Source organism: Microcaecilia unicolor, chromosome 2, assembly GCF_901765095.1.
Source record: "Microcaecilia unicolor chromosome 2, aMicUni1.1, whole genome shotgun sequence".
Lineage (NCBI taxonomy): Eukaryota > Metazoa > Chordata > Amphibia > Gymnophiona > Siphonopidae > Microcaecilia > Microcaecilia unicolor.
In genome coordinates, this window is record NC_044032.1 from 165850899 (window position 1) to 165869888 (window position 18990).

Consider the following 18990-nt stretch of genomic DNA (forward strand, 5'->3'; position numbering starts at 1 on the left):
GGAAAGCTAAGGTCCACAGAGCCAGTCTCATGTGAAGAAATGTCATGGGTGTGACATGCACCATGGAGGCCATGTGGCCTAGAAACCTCAAACTCTGCCAAGCAGTGACCTACTGGCTGGCTCGAATCCAAATGGTGAGTGCAACTTGAGCGTCCACCCTCGGCACTGGGAGATAGGCTCGTGCCTGCTGTGTGTCTAGGAGTGAAAATAAAGGGAACTCTACTTTTTTTTTTTTAATTTTGTATAAAGACTAACAAAAAAGAAGAAAAAGGAAGCAATCACGCACAGACTCTTTCCTGGGCCGAGAGGAACACAGCGGGAAAAAAAAACGTGTCACCTCAGATGCGGAGAAAAAAAACTACTGAGGTCCTTACTCACACGACGGGCGGGAAACTGGTCCGCGCACTGCAAACCAGAAGACTCTGGAAGAGTTTTGCTAGCAAAACTTCTGATCCTGGGCCGACGTGGACATCAACCCAAGTGTGAGAACAAGCAGTCTGCTTGTCCTCAGAGAAAAAGTAATTAACACCTGAAATCACATACCCTACTTTAGGTACCTGCAGTTTTTAGGTTGCAGAACATGAAAAACATCAAAGCTGAAAAAAAATTGCATAGTACTATTTTACTGATCCTATAGTACGCAACTTTGAAAAATCAAAGCTTCCCCTCCAAACTTTTATAGTCTTTATCTCTGTTATTTGTAACCCCAATTTTGATACTTTACTACTCAGCGGACACACACAAAAAAAAAAAAAATCAAACAACACAGGTACTTTCTAGTGTGGAATACGCCATGACATCTGAGCGGTTTATACTGCAGGACTGATCCCACCATGGACTGGAAGGATTCTCAGTCCTAAAAACTAAGCAAGTCAGAAATCAAAAGCCTGTTATATGCAGATGATCTGGTCATTCTGTCCCTACCCTAAAAAACTTAAACATGAGAGCTAATGCAAATAATAGGCCCTATAAGTAAATCAGTAAAAGACAAAAATTATGATTTTCCACAAAGGTCATCAATAGAAATCAAACAAAATAAAACATGGAAAAGAAAATAAGATGATACCTTTTTTATTGGACATAACTTAATACATTTCTTGATTAGCTTTCGAAGGTTGCCCTTCTTCGTCAGATCGGAAATAAGCAAATGTGCTAGCTGACAGTGTATATAAGTGAAAACATTCAAGCATTACTATGACAGTCTGACAGGGTGGGAGGATGGGGGTGGGTAGGAGGTATGCATGGGGACATCAAAGCATTTCACTGATATTCTAACAGGATGGGTGTGGAAAGGTCAAAAATCACCAACACAAATTTCAACTTCTTAATTAAATAAGAAGTTGACCATATTCATATCTTGACCTAAGATTGTGTGCATCAGGGAATTCACCAATACATTAACCCCCTTGTTTACTAAGCCACGCAACAATGCTGGCATAACCCACTGAAAGTGAATGGGCAGTATCAGCATTAGCGCACGGCTTAGTAAACATGAGGGTAAGAGCATTCTATGCAACAAGCAACCTCCGGAAAAATACAGCCCTCCCTTCACCTTGTAAAAACTACTGTGAAACTAATGCATCATTCAACCAATCTTCTTATATGGGCATGAGGTCTGGGGTCTATCATTAACCCCAAACTATACAGAATGAGACAGAAGCCCAAAAGATGCTAAATACCTCTATTTCTGCAAAAACAGGCTTCATGTCCACAGAAACACTGCCAACAACAAGTCTTACTTCTCTTGAATGTCCTCACTCATTATACAAAAAAGAAATCTTCAAATTAAATTAGAGCTATAAGAGACAATAATACAAGCTCCACAACTAGGCACTGAGGAAAAAAACAAACCAAAAACCCCTTGCATATATAGGAGGTCTACCACATTAAACTAACCCAAACTAACCTATGAAAGGAAGCAATGCAAACACTGAAATGTGCCCTTGAACACCAATATATCACTTATTGAGAGATGCAGATTAAAGCAGAACTAGCTGACTGCTACAGATTATACAACCTATTCACTAGTAGAATAAATTATCTCAGTCATACAAGCAAAACATAGACAGAATCTCTCCAAATATAGACTAAAAGAACACAGACTAGAAATGGAAAGATGTAGACTAGTGAGACAACTCCTCTATCCGTTACAGTTGTGTGAAATTAGCTAAACACAATTCACAGTACTTGATAACATGTCAAAGAGACCTCACAGGCATTTCAGTGATGAAAAGCAATTACAGTCAGCAAGTTTACAAGGTCAGAGAGCTTGCACTGTGATGGCTACAAGCCAATTGTATTGTCATAGCAATAGAGTATCAGCTTTTTCTTTCGTAAGCCACCACAGCTATTTTGAGAATCAGCAGGCATAGCACCTTAGATTATTTTTAATACTAGCACAGAAAAAAAAGTGCAAGATCCTTAGTGGAACATAAGATTACAATTTAGTCAATGAAGTTTTCATTGTTTCATTAGAAATTTTAGGGATTATATAGAACATTTTGTCACTTCTAAAAAGATTAGTAAAGCAATTTAATTATTCAGGTTGCAAATTGTGTGATAAAAGTTGTATTGTTATATGCATTTTGTAAAATTACCAACCGTACAAAATAGATGTCAAAAATTGTAAAACATTTAAAAAGTCACGTGTACATGAACATATACCTCAAGATTGGAGAGTTTTAGGGGTGCATTTAAAAAGCGGTACTACTGATTAGTGTGCGCTGAATGTGAAGAAGCCCATGGGAATTGAATGGGCTTCACTGCATTCAGTGCACTCTAACAGGTAGCACCGCTTCATAAAACGAGCCCTTATTGGCTTAAATAATATAAATATGTTTATAAGAGAGCCACTTAAATGTCATCAGTACAATAAAGAACATGTACAAAGGGAATGTGGCTACAAACCTTCACAACAGCAATTTAGTCATGCAGAATTAAAAAACAAAACAAAAAAATCCACCAAAAATATGTTCCATACTTAATATATAAAAACATGACTAACGATTTTGGTTTGTGTAACCAACAAACTTGGAATATACACAACAGAAATATAGAGGATTTGTGAAGGACAGTTATGAAGGAGTTCAATCCATGTTTCAGCAGAAAGATATGAGCCTTAGAAAAAATCTCTAATCATACTGAAAAGTCCATGTTGCACAGTATCATTGTCATTAACATATATTATATAAAAAATAAGTGTACCGTAAAAGAAATTCCTCTGAAGTTAAATCACATCCTAGCAGGTAACAGACAAATGGTGGCCTATGAAAAACTGTCATCAATCCAAGATGATCCAAAAGACACCTAACAAGCATTCTCTTCTGAGCACAGAGCCTGAGAAAATATATGTGCAAAAACTGCCAAATAATCTGTGAAGAGAAGACTGAAGGAAACAACAGAAAGCATGGGGGGCTTAGGCTTATTTTCAAAGCCAAGTATTGATCCTGAGAACCATAGTGATAGTAGACCTGATTGGCTTTAATAATTGTAAGTGGCTCCTACCTCATATTTTGTCTTTTTGGCTAAGATGAACAGAAATGGCAAGCTGCATGCTTACCAAGCAGGAAATACCCCTGCTTCTTCCATTGCTGCGAGATTGAAGGACACTTTTATGGAAACTTCAATCATGGAGTACAGGCAGCAGGCAATGACGAAACTACTCTGAACCATATAACAACATAAGAATAGCCATACTGTGTCAGATCAATGGTCCATCTAGCCTAGCATCCTGTTTTCAACAGTGGCCAATCCAGGTCACAACTACCTGGCAAAAACCCAAATAGTAACAATACTACCAATCCAAGGACAAACAGTGGCTTCCCCATGTCTACCTCAATAGCAGATCATGGTTTTTTCTTCAGGAACTCGATCAAATCTTTTTTAAACAGAGATACACTGTAACAGAATGAGATAAAAGTCTCAAGCATGGAAGCTCTCAAACAAGGGGGCATAGGGTTAAGAAAAACCCTTTGGGATTCTATTTTGAAATCAAAATAAACCCCATTACCCACTTGCTTTCTCCTCTCCCTGCCCCTTCTCTCTACTCCCACAACTCAAACCCTGCACCAAAATGGCCTGCAACACCTAAAATATCAAACCATGAATAGTCAAAGACTTTGGTAGAAACACAAAGCTCCTGAGTCTCATCTACTACAAAGAATGTTACAGATTTTTTTCACTCAAAAATCAAGAAGGCAAAAAAAAAAAATCTTACTATACTATATTTTGATCACCAATTCTGTCAATAGTCAAAAGAAATTTTCTGCAATCTTTTCAGACCTAACTTCTTTAGGGCAGAGGGGTCCTCTGCCCCCATCTCTCCTTGCAGAAAAGTTTGCCCCTTTTTTCATACTAAGTATCTAAACTACAGTAGAGTCTGCTCCCACCCTCAATATCTTCTTGTATGGTGCTTCTGCCTCCCTCTCCCAAGTCTATTCTTCATGCTATATCAACCTTCTAATATACAAATAAGACTTCCTTAATTGAATTGTGTTCCCTTTTGTAGGGGCAAGGCCCCTGCCTATATAACTACAAGAAGAGCTTGGTAATTTCAGTACCGGATACTTCAAGCTATGCATCAATAAAGCATGAACTATGCCCTGATTTTACCAAAGGTCCTACTTCAACAAGAAGGAATTGCTTATGAACTACTTGCCTAATGCGATCACCAATCATTTTTGCTCAATGACATGTACACCAGGTCAGACTAACCTAGCCACTTTAGTGCCTATGTATCGGTGCCTGAGTTTGGGTACTTTCCTGAATTCCAAGAAATGCATCTTCAGGGTCATAAGTTCTGTTCTGGTCACCTATCTCAAAAATAGGTATAGGGGAAATTAGAAAAGGTTCAAAGAAGAGCAACCAAAATGATAAAGAGGATGGAACTCCTCTCAAATGAGAAAAGGCTAAAGAGTCAGGGCTCTTCAGCTTGGAAAAGAGATGGATGAAGGGAGATACGATTGAGATCTACAAAATCCTGAGTGGTGTAGAATGAGTAAAGTAAATCGATTTTTTACTCATTCCAAAAGTACAAAGACTAGGACACTCGAGGAAGTTGTATGGAAATACTTTTAAAACAAACAGGAGGAAATATTTTTTCACTCAACGAATAGTTAAGCTCTGGAACTCTTTGCTGGAGGATGTGGTAACAGCAGTTAGTGTATCTGGATTTAAAAAAAGGTTTGGACAAATTGCTGGAGGAAACGTCCATGGTCTGCTATTAAGACAGACATGGGAAGCAACTGCTTGTTCTGGGATTTGTAGTATGGCATGTTGCCATGATTTGAGTTTCTCCCAAGTACTTGCGACCTGGCTTGGCCATTGTTTGGAAAACAGGATACTGGGCTAGATGGACCATTGGTCTGACCCAGTATGGCTACTCTTATGTTCTTATGAATGTTCACAACATAGGGAGGAGCTTGCTTATCTTCAAGGACAATGCCTCCATCAGAACTGTATAAAGAAGCTCTAGAAACCAAGAAGAGGGAGCTGGATTTTCCATTCTGCCTGAATTACTACCATTCAGGTTTCTACCAGCCACACTCTCGGCTGTAGCACTGTTGGTACTGACATCACCCGCTAACCTAATCTACATCAAGATTGTATGCCAGCTCTATAATTGCTAACCCTGATTTTAGGGTCTGACCCCAGGGTTTAATGTGCATTTACGCTGACTAATTATCTGATAAGAATCTTTGCCTTTTATTTTCCTGAATTATCTTGCATTTGCATATAATTCTTAGTCATTCATGTTCTCACATTTGCATTGTTTCACTTGCATGTAAATAGTCTTTATTTTTTTTTTTTTTTTAATAATTGGCTCATTTCCTTACTTGTCAGCTCCCAGAGCAATAGAACTTGGATTTGTATAATTTGTGAGATAGGGTTTTAGAAATCCTGATAATAGCAACCAATACACAATTTGCCATTCCCCCTTTCACAGTGCATATAAAAGCACTATAATGTAGCTAGTTCCACCTACATTTTCTCAGTCCTGGTCCTCTTAACTTGGCTACTGTTTCTTCTCTTAAAGACTGACCTCATCTGGTTGGGTCTGCCCACTAGACCCCATTCCAGCAACTTGGTTCTGAATTGCTCAACACGACCAGATTCCTCTGGCAAAGTGACTTATAAACACTAGTCTATCTACTGAGGCACTCCCTACCTCCTGGAAATCTTAACTTGTATATTCGCTATTTAAAAAAAACTACTCTGGACCCATATGAGGCCTCAAACTATCATCCTGTTTTCAATTTACGCTACTTATCCGAACTAGCAACTTCCACACATGGAATGCTGTCTGTTCTGAATGCATGCCAATCTGGCTTACAACCACGACATAGAGCTGAGACACTTTAACAGCCCTAAAGAGCGAGTTGAACTGTGCTTTTGATGGAGGAAAAATTTCTTTAGCAATTTCTCTTGATTTATCTGCTGCATTTGATTTAGTGGATTACAATTTTTATCCAGATTGTCTGACATCAGTATTACAGGTACAGTATTCTAATGGTTTCCATCTTTTCTCAGTAGGGGAAATTTTACTGTTGCACAAACTTCCTCCACTTCTATTCCACAAAGTCTGCAGCATAGTCATCACAAGACTCGATGTTGGTCCTGTTGTTGTTCAACATCTTTCTTAGTCCCCTCACTATGCCAATACAAAACTATGGTAATAGTGCATATTACTACACTGATGATATATTCTTCTGATCACTTATTCTGAGGTTTCTAAGCTATGCTGTCTGTATGCAGACATCATTTGGCTCCAAGAGAACCATCTAATCGTTAATCCATCTAAAACAGTGACATCACAGATTACAGGTTAGTTCTTAAATTTCTCATTTGTCCCAACGGTCTGTGGTTAACTTGTTGCTCTAGTTCACTTCAAGTTTTTAGGGGTTTAACTTGATCAACAGCTAATTACAAGAGGACCTTACGAGACTGGGAGACTGGTGGTCTAAATGGCAAATGACGTTTAATGTGTGCAAGTGCAAAGTAATGCACATGGGAAAGAGGAACCCGAATTATGGTTACGTCATGCAAGGTTCCACGTTAGGAGTCACCGACCAAGAAAGGGATCTAGGTGTCGTCGTTGATCATACGTTGAAACCTTCTACTCAGTGTGCTGCTGCAGCTAAGAAAGCAAATAGAATGTTAGGTATTAATAGGAAAACAAAATGAGGACGTTATAATGTCTTTGCATCGCTCCATAGTGCGACTGCACCTCGAATATTGTCTTCAATTCTGGTCGCTGCATCTCAAAAAAGATATAGTGGAATCAGAAAAGGTGCAGAGAAGGGTGACGAAAATGATAAAGGGGATGGGATGACTTCCCTATGAGGAAAGGCTAAAGCGGCTATGGCTCTTCAGCTTGGAGAAAAGACAGCTAGGGCTCTTTAGCTTGGAGAAAAGATGGCTGAGGGGAGATATGATAGAGGTCTATAAAATAATGAGTGGAGTGGAACGGGTAGACGTGAGGCGTTTGTTTACGCTTTCCAAAAATACTAGGACTAGGGGGCATGCGATGAAGCTACAAAGTAGTAAATTTAAAACGACTTGGAGAAAAGTATTTTTCACTCAATGTGTAATTAAACTCTGGAATTCGTCGCCAGAGAATGTAGTAACGGCGGTTAGCTTAGCAGAGTTTAAAAAAAAGGTTTGGACGGCTTCCTAAAGGAAAAGTCCATAGACCATTATTAAATTGGACTTGGGGAAAATCCACTATTTCTAGGATAAGCAGCATAAAAATATTTTGTACTTTTTGAGGATCTTGCCAGGTATTTGTGACCTGGATTGGCCACTGTGGGAAACAGAATGCTGGGCTTGATGGACCTTTGGTCTGTCCCAGTATGGCAATACTTATGTACTTGTGTAGATATTTTTAATAAAAATAAGAAAAATGTTCTACTAACAGTTCTTATTCGGCAAAGCTGAATTTATTTGCTGTAGATCCTTGTGCCCTTTGCTGTACTCCTTATAGATGCATTCTTACATTGAGTTCCTGCCTCAAATACCCTAGTTTTTTTATTTTACTTTATTTCTCTTGCTTTTTCCATTTAGTTGATTGTAGGTTGTTTTGTTATTTTTTATTTCTTTTAGTATTCATCATATTTATTTTTTTTTTAGAGGGCCCTCTTTTTAAAAAATGAAATTACCGTAACAGTTTTTGAGCTTTTTTCAGTTGTTTTTTTTTTTAATTTGACCCCATGCTGCTGTTTTTGCCCTTATACAATTAAGCTTTTCTTAGCTAGTATCAACAAAACAAGTGTTTTTAACTGATTTTAGAAGGTTAAGAATTAATGTTTTTCAATTCCTTTATGTATTTTTACTTTGTTTCCATGGTTATGAATTATTAGTTTTAATATACTGGCTTTCAAAGCAAATAATGCAGTTACTGCCCCTTTAAAAAAATCACAATTTTTTAAAATGTTTTTCTTTAGTGATTTTAATTGTCTCCATGCTACATATCATCTCCTCCCTCTGCTTAATAATTTCTAAATGAAAATATTTTACCTAAGTTTTATTTTTTTGTTCTTTTGCAGTGCAATTTTGATCTGTTAGAGACAGCTTTCCCCTGTAGCCGCCTGGATAGTATGCCATATGTGAGATTTGTACCATTTAATCCTTTAAATTTAATTTTTTGAATACTCATGTGCAATTTGCTGGCTTGGACTTGTTTTGCTTTAGTGAGACCTGTGCCATTAGGTTCTGACAAGTATAAATGTTTTCTCCATGTCTGCTCCACTATGGGATTTGGTGAGATTTGCTGGCAAACTAGTTTATATGTATGTATCCCTACGGTCATCTTTTGGTACATACTATAGGACCCCAAAAGTTTTATTTTTAGATTTTATTTATACACATTGATGCGTTCTATTTACCTTTTTGAGAACTGATGCTGTCCAATTTTACACTGTAAAAGATCTGTGATTCTTTTTGGAACCACTCAAACTGGCTTCAAGGAGTCCTGTGCAAGTAACATTTACACTCCGAATATCCTATTTATTGTATTACCTGTCTTATTTTTCTTTTCCTTTATAATTTTTATTATAAAATTTTTGCATTGTTTTTTAACATCTTGAGTGCTTTACTTTCAATGTGTATGTTCCCACTCTTTATGAATGTTAGCCATTATTTATATTTTACATTTTGTATTATGGATTTTATTTTGTGTACATGTTCCGATTTGTTTTATCGTTTGTAGATGTGTCACATTTTCCCCATAATAAAGACCAAATGTGCTTCTGATGCAGGCTGTCTGATGCCGAAACATATTAGGCATTCACTACTATGTCTACACTGTAGGACAGTATAAGCACACTTTTATTACCAAAGGTAGCTTTTTTTAATAAACATTTTACTTGTCAGCCACTGGTTATTCCTCCTGGCTGCTTCTTGTCTGACATGAGATTTTTGCATGGAAATATACTTATATTCTTAGTATTATTGTAGAAGAAAGAGAGGATTCTGATCTTAATGTTAGAATTCACTTGGGGACTAACTGCCTATCTAGAAACAGACTTTGTGTAAGGTTATACTGTAGTAACAAGCCTACAACTTTCTGTGAGGGAAAAAATAATGCTAAGTGAGAAATTGAGAGTAAAGGTGGACAAGCACTTAAAATTAGGAATTGTTGGTGGATGGAAGGCAAATGATTCAAGCACTCATCTATAACATGCAAATGAAGATTGTGGAGGAGAAAAAAAAAATCACAAAAATAAGGAGCTCACTAGTCTACTTTTGAGTAACAGGGTAGATGTGCCTGTACCAACTGTAAGCAAGCCACAGAAAAATAGCAGGAGGACGCTGAACACAAATGCTTGTAGTCGAAGAAATAACATTTGGAGGCATAAATCCTAAATACAAAACTTGGAAACTGATGATTACTGATCAGAAGGGAGATTTTGGGGTGATGGATGACAACCAATAACCTCAAGATTAGTAAGATTGACAAGAATCTTAAACTGAAGGATGTTCAATCTCCAGCAACGTTAAACCTTTTTCTACACAACACCATATATGCTGTTCACTGGAAAATAATAGGTATTTATTAAATAAAAACAAATTTATGCCACACAATCCACAGTACTTGAAGAACAGGATCTCTAGGCACCTCCAAGGTCACTCCTCCCAAGGAGTATTCCTAATCACAACCTCTTCAAAGGGCATCACATGATGTGATATCTGCCAGCGAGCCTTCTCCAAAGTAGCCCACATACTCTGGAATGCACTCCCTGAAAGACTCCACTTAAACATAAGACTCTCTCTACTTCAGGAAGCAGGTGAAAGCTTGGCTCTTCAACCAGGCCTTTAACAGACGTAGTAACTAACATGCTAGTCATACACAGGCTGTATATACTATAGCAGGACATGTTTATCCACTCCTACCCTAGCTCAGATAATATTCAAACACCTTTCTGATTTCACATAAACTTTCTTTAAATTAGTCCCCTTATTTCTAACTCCTATTACTCTATCTTAGATATCTATAGAGGCATATTTTCAAAGCACTTAGCCTTCCAAAGTTCCATAGAACCCTATGGAACTTTGGAAGGCTAAGTGCTTTGAAAATATGCCTCAATATGTTCCATCTTTGTTTATACCCTATGCTGCCTAATCAAATGTTTTATTACATATTGTGTTGCCACTAGAATGTAGAATTCTATGCCATACCCTGTACTGTTATTTGAATAATTCCACTGCTGTAACCATATATTGCCTATGTTTGAGGGAATTCCTTAAAAAGGTGGTAAATAAATCCTAATAAATAAAATAGATGAACAGTTCTAGGTGGCTTACAAAACAAACAGAAGAGTAACAGGAGAAGCACAAAAATGTTTTGCAGAAAACAAACAGCTGAAGTGGATACTGCCAAACAAACTGGGCAACACAATAATAATGGGGGATTTCAATTACCCGCATATAGACTGGGTTAATGTAACATCTGTACACGCAAGGGACATAAGATTTCTTGATGAAATCAAGGACAGCTTCATGGAACAGCTAGTTCAGGAGCCGACAAGAGAAGGAAAAATACTAGACTTAGTCCTTAGTGGTGCTCATGATCTAGTGCAGGGGGTAACGATACGAGGGCCGCTTGATAACAGTGATCATAATATGATCGGTTTTGATATTGGCATTGAAGGAAGTGAAACTAGGAAATCAAGTACGCTAGCGTTTAACTATAGAAAAGGTGATTACGACAAAATGAGAAAAATGGTGAAAAAAAGACTGAAAGGAGCAGCTCGCAGAGTAAAAAACTTGCATCAGGCGTGGATGCTGTTTAAAAACACCATCCTGGAGGTTCAGGACAAATATATTCCACTTATTAGAAAAAAGGGAAAAAAGACTAAACGTCAGCCGGCGTGGCTAAACAGTAAGATAAAGGAAATCATTAGAGCCAAAAAACAATCCTTCAGAAAGTGGAGAAGAGAACCAACTGAAAGTAACAGGATAGATCATAAGGAATGCCAAGCCAAATGCAAAGCGGAGATAAGGAGGGCAAAAAAGGACTTTGAGAAGAAATTAGCGTTGGAAGCAAAAATACATAGTAAAAATTTTTTTAGATACATTAAAAGCAGGAAACCGGCCAAAGCGTCGATTGGGCCGCTGGACGAAAATGGTGTTAAAGGGGCGATCAAGGAGGACAAAGCCGTAGCGGAGAAATTAAATGAATTCTTTGCTTCGGTCTTCACCGAGGAGGATTTGGGGGGGACACCGGTGCCGGAAAGAATATTTGAAGCGGGGGAGTCGGAGAAACTAAACAAATTCTCTGTAACCTTGGAGGATGTAATGGGTCAGTTCAGCAAGCTGAAGAGTAGTAAATCACCGGGACCTGATGGTATTCATCCCAGAGTATTAATAGAACTAAAAAATGAACTTGCGGAGCTACTGTTAGAAATATGCAATCTGTCCCTAAAATCGAGTGTAGTACCGGAAGACTGGAGGGTAGCCAATGTTACTCCGATTTTTAAGAAGGGTTCCAGAGGAGATCCGGGAAATTATAGACCAGTGAGTCTGACGTCGGTGCCGGACAAGATGGTGGAGGCTATTATTAAGAATAAAATTGCAGAGCATATACAAAAACATGGACTGATGAGACAAAGTCAGCACGGATTTAGTGAAGGGAAGTCTTGCCTCACCAATCTAATGCATTTTTTTGAGGGGGTAAGCAAACATGTGGACAATGGGGAGCCGGTTGATATTGTATATCTGGATTTTCAGAAGGCGTTTGACAAAGTGCCGCATGAAAGACTCCTGAAGAAATTGCAGAGTCATGGAATCGGAGGTAGGGTATTATTATGGATTAAGAACTGGTTGAAAGATAGGAAGCAGAGAGTAGGATTGCGTGGCCAGTATTCTCAGTGGAGGAGGGTAGTTAGTGGAGTCCCGCAGGGGTCTGTGCTGGGTCCGTTGCTTTTTAATGTATTTATAAATGACCTAGAGATGGGAATAACTAGTGAGGTAATTAAATTCGCCGATGACACAAAATTATTCAGGGTCGTCAAGTCGCAGGAGGAATGTGAACGATTACAGGAGGACCTTGCGAGACTGGGAGAATGGGCGTGCAAGTGGCAGATGAAGTTCAATGTTGACAAGTGCAAAGTGATGCATGTGGGTAAGAGGAACCCGAATTATAGCTACGTCTTGCAAGGTTCCGCGTTAGGAGTTACGGATCAAGAAAGGGATCTGGGTGTCGTCGTCGATGATACGCTGAAACCTTCTGCTCAGTGTGCTGCTGCGGCTAGGAAAGCAAATAGAATGTTGGGTGTTATTAGGAAGGGTATGGAGTCCAGGTGTGCGGATGTTATAATGCCGTTGTATCGCTCCATGGTGCGACCGCACCTGGAGTATTGTGTTCAGTACTGGTCTCCGTATCTCAAAAAAGATATAGTAGAATTGGAAAAGGTACAGCGAAGGGCGACGAAAATGATAGTGGGGATGGGACGACTTTCCTATGAAGAGAGGCTGAGAAGGCTAGGGCTTTTCAGCTTGGAGAAGAGACGGCTGAGGGGAGATATGATAGAAGTGTATAAAATAATGAGTGGAATGGATCGGGTGGATGTGAAGCGACTGTTCACGCTATCCAAAAATACTAGGACTAGAGGGCATGAGTTGAAGCTACAGTGTGGTAAATTTAAAACGAATCGGAGAAAATTTTTCTTCACCCAACGTGTAATTAGACTCTGGAATTCGTTGCCGGAGAACGTGGTACGGGCGGTTAGCTTGACGGAGTTTAAAAAGGGGTTAGATAGATTCCTAAAGGACAAGTCCATAGACCGCTATTAAATGGACTTGGAAAAATTCCGCATTTTTAGGTATAACTTGTCTGGAATGTTTTTACGTTTGGGGAGCGTGCCAGGTGCCCTTGACCTGGATTGGCCACTGTCGGTGACAGGATGCTGGGCTAGATGGACCTTTGGTCTTTCCCAGTATGGCACTACTTATGTACTTATGAGATAATGTCGTCACTGGAGCCACACTCTGGTTATAAATTTTATTGTTTACTCAAAAACAGCCATGTTTGGGCAAGTGCGTGCAGACAAACCATGGATGTGGAAAGAACACCAGAATCTCATGGGAAGCACAAAGCAGAAAAGTGAGAAATGGATCAAGGCTCTTCCAACAAAGACCAAAGAGCACCCAATATTGGTGATTAGTGCTGACTATCTGTGTGAAAAAACAGTGTGTTTTAAGCCTATAAAATGTATTTGATATTTTCCTGCTTTGATTATGCTCTGAAGTGTATTTCTCCTATTTGGCCAGCAGATGGTGCATGTTTATGCTTAAAGCTGTTACAGAGGACTGATTTCTCTTTCGTTTAGTTCACACAAACTGCCTGTAGTGAGAAGAAAGAGAGAGAGAGAGAGCTCTTTGCTAAAGCCCTGTAACAAAAACAGTTATATTTGATAACCGAACAGCTATATATGTCTAGATCTCCCCAGGAACTTTCTAGGAAGTATGCAAATGTTTAGTTAGTTTTTTAACTGATCCATTTTTTCAGTTACCTATTACTGTTTACTATTTCCACATTTTTTGTCCACTGCTCCACGTTCTGAGAACACAATTGTTGCCTCCCAAATGGATCAACTGTTTGTTCGTTCTGCCTGTCTGGACTGGTAAAGAATCCTGGTGGTTTGTGTGTTGGGTCTGTGAGTGCTTTCTGGGAACTGTGGGACTGCTGAGAGTGTGGCTCCAGTAACATAGAAATCACTGGGGATAATTAGAGAGTGGGAGACTCGCCCAGAGGCAGTTGTGACCCAGTCGGTGGGAAGAGGGTGCTAGTGTAGAGCAAAAGCGGAAGGTGCAGGCTGACCTGAGCTATGCTGAGGATAGGCCCTCTAAGTGGCTGTGGGGTAACCCCAGCCGGGTGGGCTAGGCGTTTCGTGACAATCGGCATAGCTGGTTAACTTTGTAGCAGTTTAAAAAAAAACAACAAAAACCTGGACATTCAATTCCAGTCGCTGGAAATGGCCCAGCATTGAATATCCAGGTTTAACGCTAGCAGTGGACAGCAAAAGCAATTCCTGCCACCAGCAGAATATCGGGTCCATCGTGTTTACTAACATTTGAAAAACAAGGACCCCTGATGCAGGCACTTGCTGAAACGCTGCCGTGTAGAGTCAACAATAAAATTTAGAATCAGAGTGGCTCCAGTGACACCATTACTGCCCTGGGTATCTCTTTCATACAGTCTTTATTTTGTGTTGATATATGATTTTGTATTTATGGATGTTATATAATCTACTTGTTTTTATGTGGAATATAAATGAATAAATAATCCAAAAACTATAAAAAGTCAGCCTCAAATAATACACATATTGAACACTACTGTAATAAAGCTTATTGTATAACAAGCAAGCTAGGTTACATACTCTGCTTGGAAACTGAAGTCTGAATTCTCTTCCTCTAGACTACTGCTGTTGCTCTGAAGCTCAGGCTCTTGCTCCTCTTTTCCTGGTAGAGTTTCCCAGCTTTCATCACCAGAGGAATGATCTTTTTCAGCAGCAGTATATGAAGGCAAGGAGGCTAACCATTCTCCATCACTGTGTTCAGAGCTGGGTGGAAAAATTGAATTAAAATCAAATGATGAGAGAACAACAGATGACACAAGTTGCTGGATTCACAATCATATACTGGGAGTATAGTAGCACAAAGAAAAATGAGGAAACAAAAAGACTGAAAGTTTGGGACAGTAATACCATTTGCAAGACTTCAACTATGTTAGAACTCATTTTTAATCAAGCCATATCCTATTTCTCTAGACCTCTTTGCCTCAATTAATGACGTGAGCACCAATTAAATGAGGATGCCTCAATGTTATGAAAGCTGTCATATGACACTTTAAGCAACAGTACTACTACATAGAGAATGACATGGCGACAAAGTTTGCCCCGTCCCATTCCCATAGGTTCTATCTACATATGCATTAGACTCGAACATTCATGATTTTATATTTAAATTTAAAGTATAAAAGGGAAGAATATTTTGTACAACTGTTTATAACTCACAAATAGAAAACAATAACAAACAGCAACTGAAAACCTCTCATGCCACCCTCTACCCTTCCAACACCCAAACCCACCCTGTTAAAATGTCCAGGGGGACAAAATACAACCTGCTCTGAATGCCCTAGCGGGAACGAAAAGCAAAGATACTTAGCTGAAGCTGGTGTTCTCCGAGGACAGCAGGCTGATTATTCTCACATCTGGGTGATGTCATCCGATGGAGCCCAGTACGCAAACTAGTGAGTACAGTACAAAATTCTAGCAGTATCCCACCATACACACGGAGGTGCCTTCCCGCCCGACACACGAGTGTGGGTCCTCCAGTCAGGTGAAAAAGCAAAAAGCCTATAATTAAACTCAACTCATAGGGGAGTTTGGAGGGTATGTGAGAATAATTGGCCTGCTGTCCTTGGAGAACACCTGCTACAGTAAGTATCCTTGCTTTCACAAAGGACAAACAGACATTCCTATTCTCACATATGGGAATCCCTAGCTACCAGGCTCACCGAAAACAAGAAAGCTAGGATAATGGAGTCTCAAAACATTGAGACTAAAACTTCAATCTGTTACTATATACTGGCTAGCTAGCTGGGGGTACAGCCTGGAACAGAATAAAAACCAGGCCGAGGGGAAAGTTGGATTCTAGACACCAAACAAATTCTGCAGAACTGCCTCACCGAACCAAATGTCACATCAGGTATCCTGATCCAGACAGTAGTGGGATGTGAATGTGTGGACTGAACACTATGTTGCAGGCTTGCAAATCTCCTCTTTGGAGGCTGATCTCAAGTGGGCAACTGATGCAGCCATGGTTTTGAAATTGTGAACCGTGACATGGCCCTCAAGAGTCAGGCCAGTTTAGGCATAAACATAGGAGATGCGATCTTCTATCCAATTTGAAGTGTGCATTTGCTGATGGCCACCCCCAATCTGTTGGGGTCAAATGCAATGAAAAGCTGGGAGGACTGTCTATGGGCTTCAGACCACTCCAGCTATGGCTCGTTGCAGTCTAATTTATGCTTACACTTTCACCTGGATGGGCAACTGGATATGGAAAAAATGTTGGTAGAACAACTGACTAGTTAAGATGGTACTCTAACAGGAAGAAAGGGTGTATGCAGAGGACTACTCTTTTGTGATAAAACTTAGTATATGGTGGATGAGCTAGGACCTGGAGCACAACCGTCAACGTGCTGCGACGTCAGACTCCGTCCGAAACTGGAAGGGATGCAGGCTGCAGCTTTCAACAGCACGAGGAAGAAGAACTTAAAACAAGACCTCGGCTGGGTTGGCGGGGGTTGGGGTCCCACGCCAGCTGAAGTAATATTTTTAAAGGAACCAGCAGGAGGAAGCGGACCTCGGGGGTAGGTGATGGCGCCGGCAGTAGGTGGGGAGGGTTGACGGCGGTGGGGGGGGGGGGGCGGCGGCCCAGTGGGGCTATAATGTGCCCCCTCACTCTAGCCCCTGCCCCCCCTACAGCCAAACCTCAGATATGCCCCTGGTCCAATCTCCACAGATCTTCAGAGGACAACGCCAGAAGAAAAGGGAACCAAATCTGCCATGGCCAGTAATGAGTGATTAGAACTATAGTTCACTGATCTTGCTTGAGTTTCAGTAAAGTCTTCTCCATGAGAGCCATGGGAGGATTCGCATACAGAAGTCCTCACCTCCAATACAGGATAAAGGCATCTGACAATAGTCTGCCGTGTGGTTTGAGTCTGGAGCAAAACTGAGGGACTCTGTTGTTCAGATGAGTGGTGAAAAGATCCATCAAGGGGGTGCCCTTCTCTTGGAACATCTTGCAGGCTATGCCCATGTTGAGAGACTACTCATGCGGCTGCATTACCTTGCTCAGTCTGTCCACCAGCAGTTGTTCTTGCCGGGCAGATAAATATCATGGAGGTTCATATCGTGAAGCAGAGTCCACTGCCACATGCCCACACTGCCACAAGGGGTAAAGAACCCATAACCTCCTGATGTTGACACAGAACATCATAACCTGGTTGTCTATTTGAATGAGGACAATTTGGTTCTGAAGTCAATCTCTGAAAGCCTTTAGGGCATTCCAAATGGCCCAGAGCTTGAGAAGATTGATGTGGAGCTGAACCTCCTGAGCAGACCACTGACCCTGAGTGTGAAGCGCATCTAAATGAGCTCCCCACCCCAGGTTGGATGTACCCGTTGTCAACATCTTTCAAGGTAGTGGAATTTGGAATGAAGTCCCAGGCTAAAATTAGACCCAATTGTCCAACAGAGAAGGGCCTGAGTCAGTTTTGGAGGAATGCAAATGACATCCGTTAGGTTCCCTGTTACCTGAGATCACTGGGAAGCTAAGATTCAGTGGGCCACTCTCAAGTGGAGACATGCCATGGGAGTGATGTTCATGGACTTGAGCCTTCCATTACAATCTGGTTTTGGTACAACCTTCTCAAAGATTCAGTTGCCTGTGTTTACATCATCTAGGAAGATAATTGGACTGTCTTTCAGACAAGAGTGTAGAAGAGAACCAAAAGAAGACTAAGAGGGGCATTTTCGAAAGAAACGTCCAAGTTGTGATTTGGACGTCCTTGTAAAAAAGTGAAATCCAGGGGCGGGGAAACCCCTATTTTCGAAACAAGACGGACGTCTATCTTTCGTTTCGAAAATACCGTTAGAGACATCCAAATCCTTAATTTTGGACATCCCTAGATTTGGACGTTTCTGACTTTCGGCGATTTTCGAAACCAAAGATGACCATGTCAAAAACGTCCAAATGCAAGCCACTTGGGCATGGAAGCAACCAGCATTTGTAGTGCACTGGTCCCCCTGACATGGCAGGACACCAACCTGGCACCCTAGGGGGCACTGCAGTGGACTTCATAAAATGCTCCCAGGAACATAGCTCCCTTACCTTGTGTGCTGAGCCCCCCCCCCCCCAAAACCCACAACCGTACAGCACTACCACAGCCCTTACGGGTGAAGGGGGCACCTATATATGGGTACAGTGGGTTTGTGGTGGGTTTTGGAGAGCTCACTGTTTCCTCCACAAATGTAACAGGTGGGGGGGGGGGGGGGTAATGGGCCTGGGCTTGCTTGTCTGAAGTGCACTGCAGTACCCACTAAAACTGCTCCTGGGACCTGCATGCGCTGTCATGGACCTGAGTATGACATCTGAGCCTGGCACGACATATTTTTAAATATGTTTCTTGAGGGTGGGAGGGGGTTAGTGACCACTGGGGGAGTAATGGGAAGTCATCCCCGATTCTCTCAGGTGGTCAACTGGTCATTTCGGGCACCTTTTTGTGCCTTATTCGTAATAAAGCAGTCTTGATGGATTTTTAAGTGACCTCAGTGATGCTCACCGCCCTCCACCCTTACAGGATTTACGTGGCGATATCACAGGTTCACTTTTCAAACATTACTTCAAATACAAATAAATTCTTTCAATAATTATTGATTTACTTATCTTTTCAAGACTCTATTTAGTAGGACCCAGGGGCTC

The 18990-nt window shown here is 40.6% G+C and overlaps 1 protein-coding gene across 6 annotated transcripts in view; it reads right to left on the reverse strand.

Annotated features, from left to right (window-relative positions):
• PJA2 (praja ring finger ubiquitin ligase 2) overlaps positions 1–18990 on the reverse strand; it is a 135478-nt gene that overhangs the window by 62149 nt on the left and 54339 nt on the right. For all 6 annotated transcript variants that reach the window (XM_030193457.1, XM_030193458.1, XM_030193460.1 and 3 more), the window contains exon 4: positions 14877–15059. In XM_030193457.1, coding sequence (XP_030049317.1) covers positions 14877–15059 — 183 coding nt within the window. The remainder of the gene's footprint in view (positions 1–14876; positions 15060–18990) is intronic.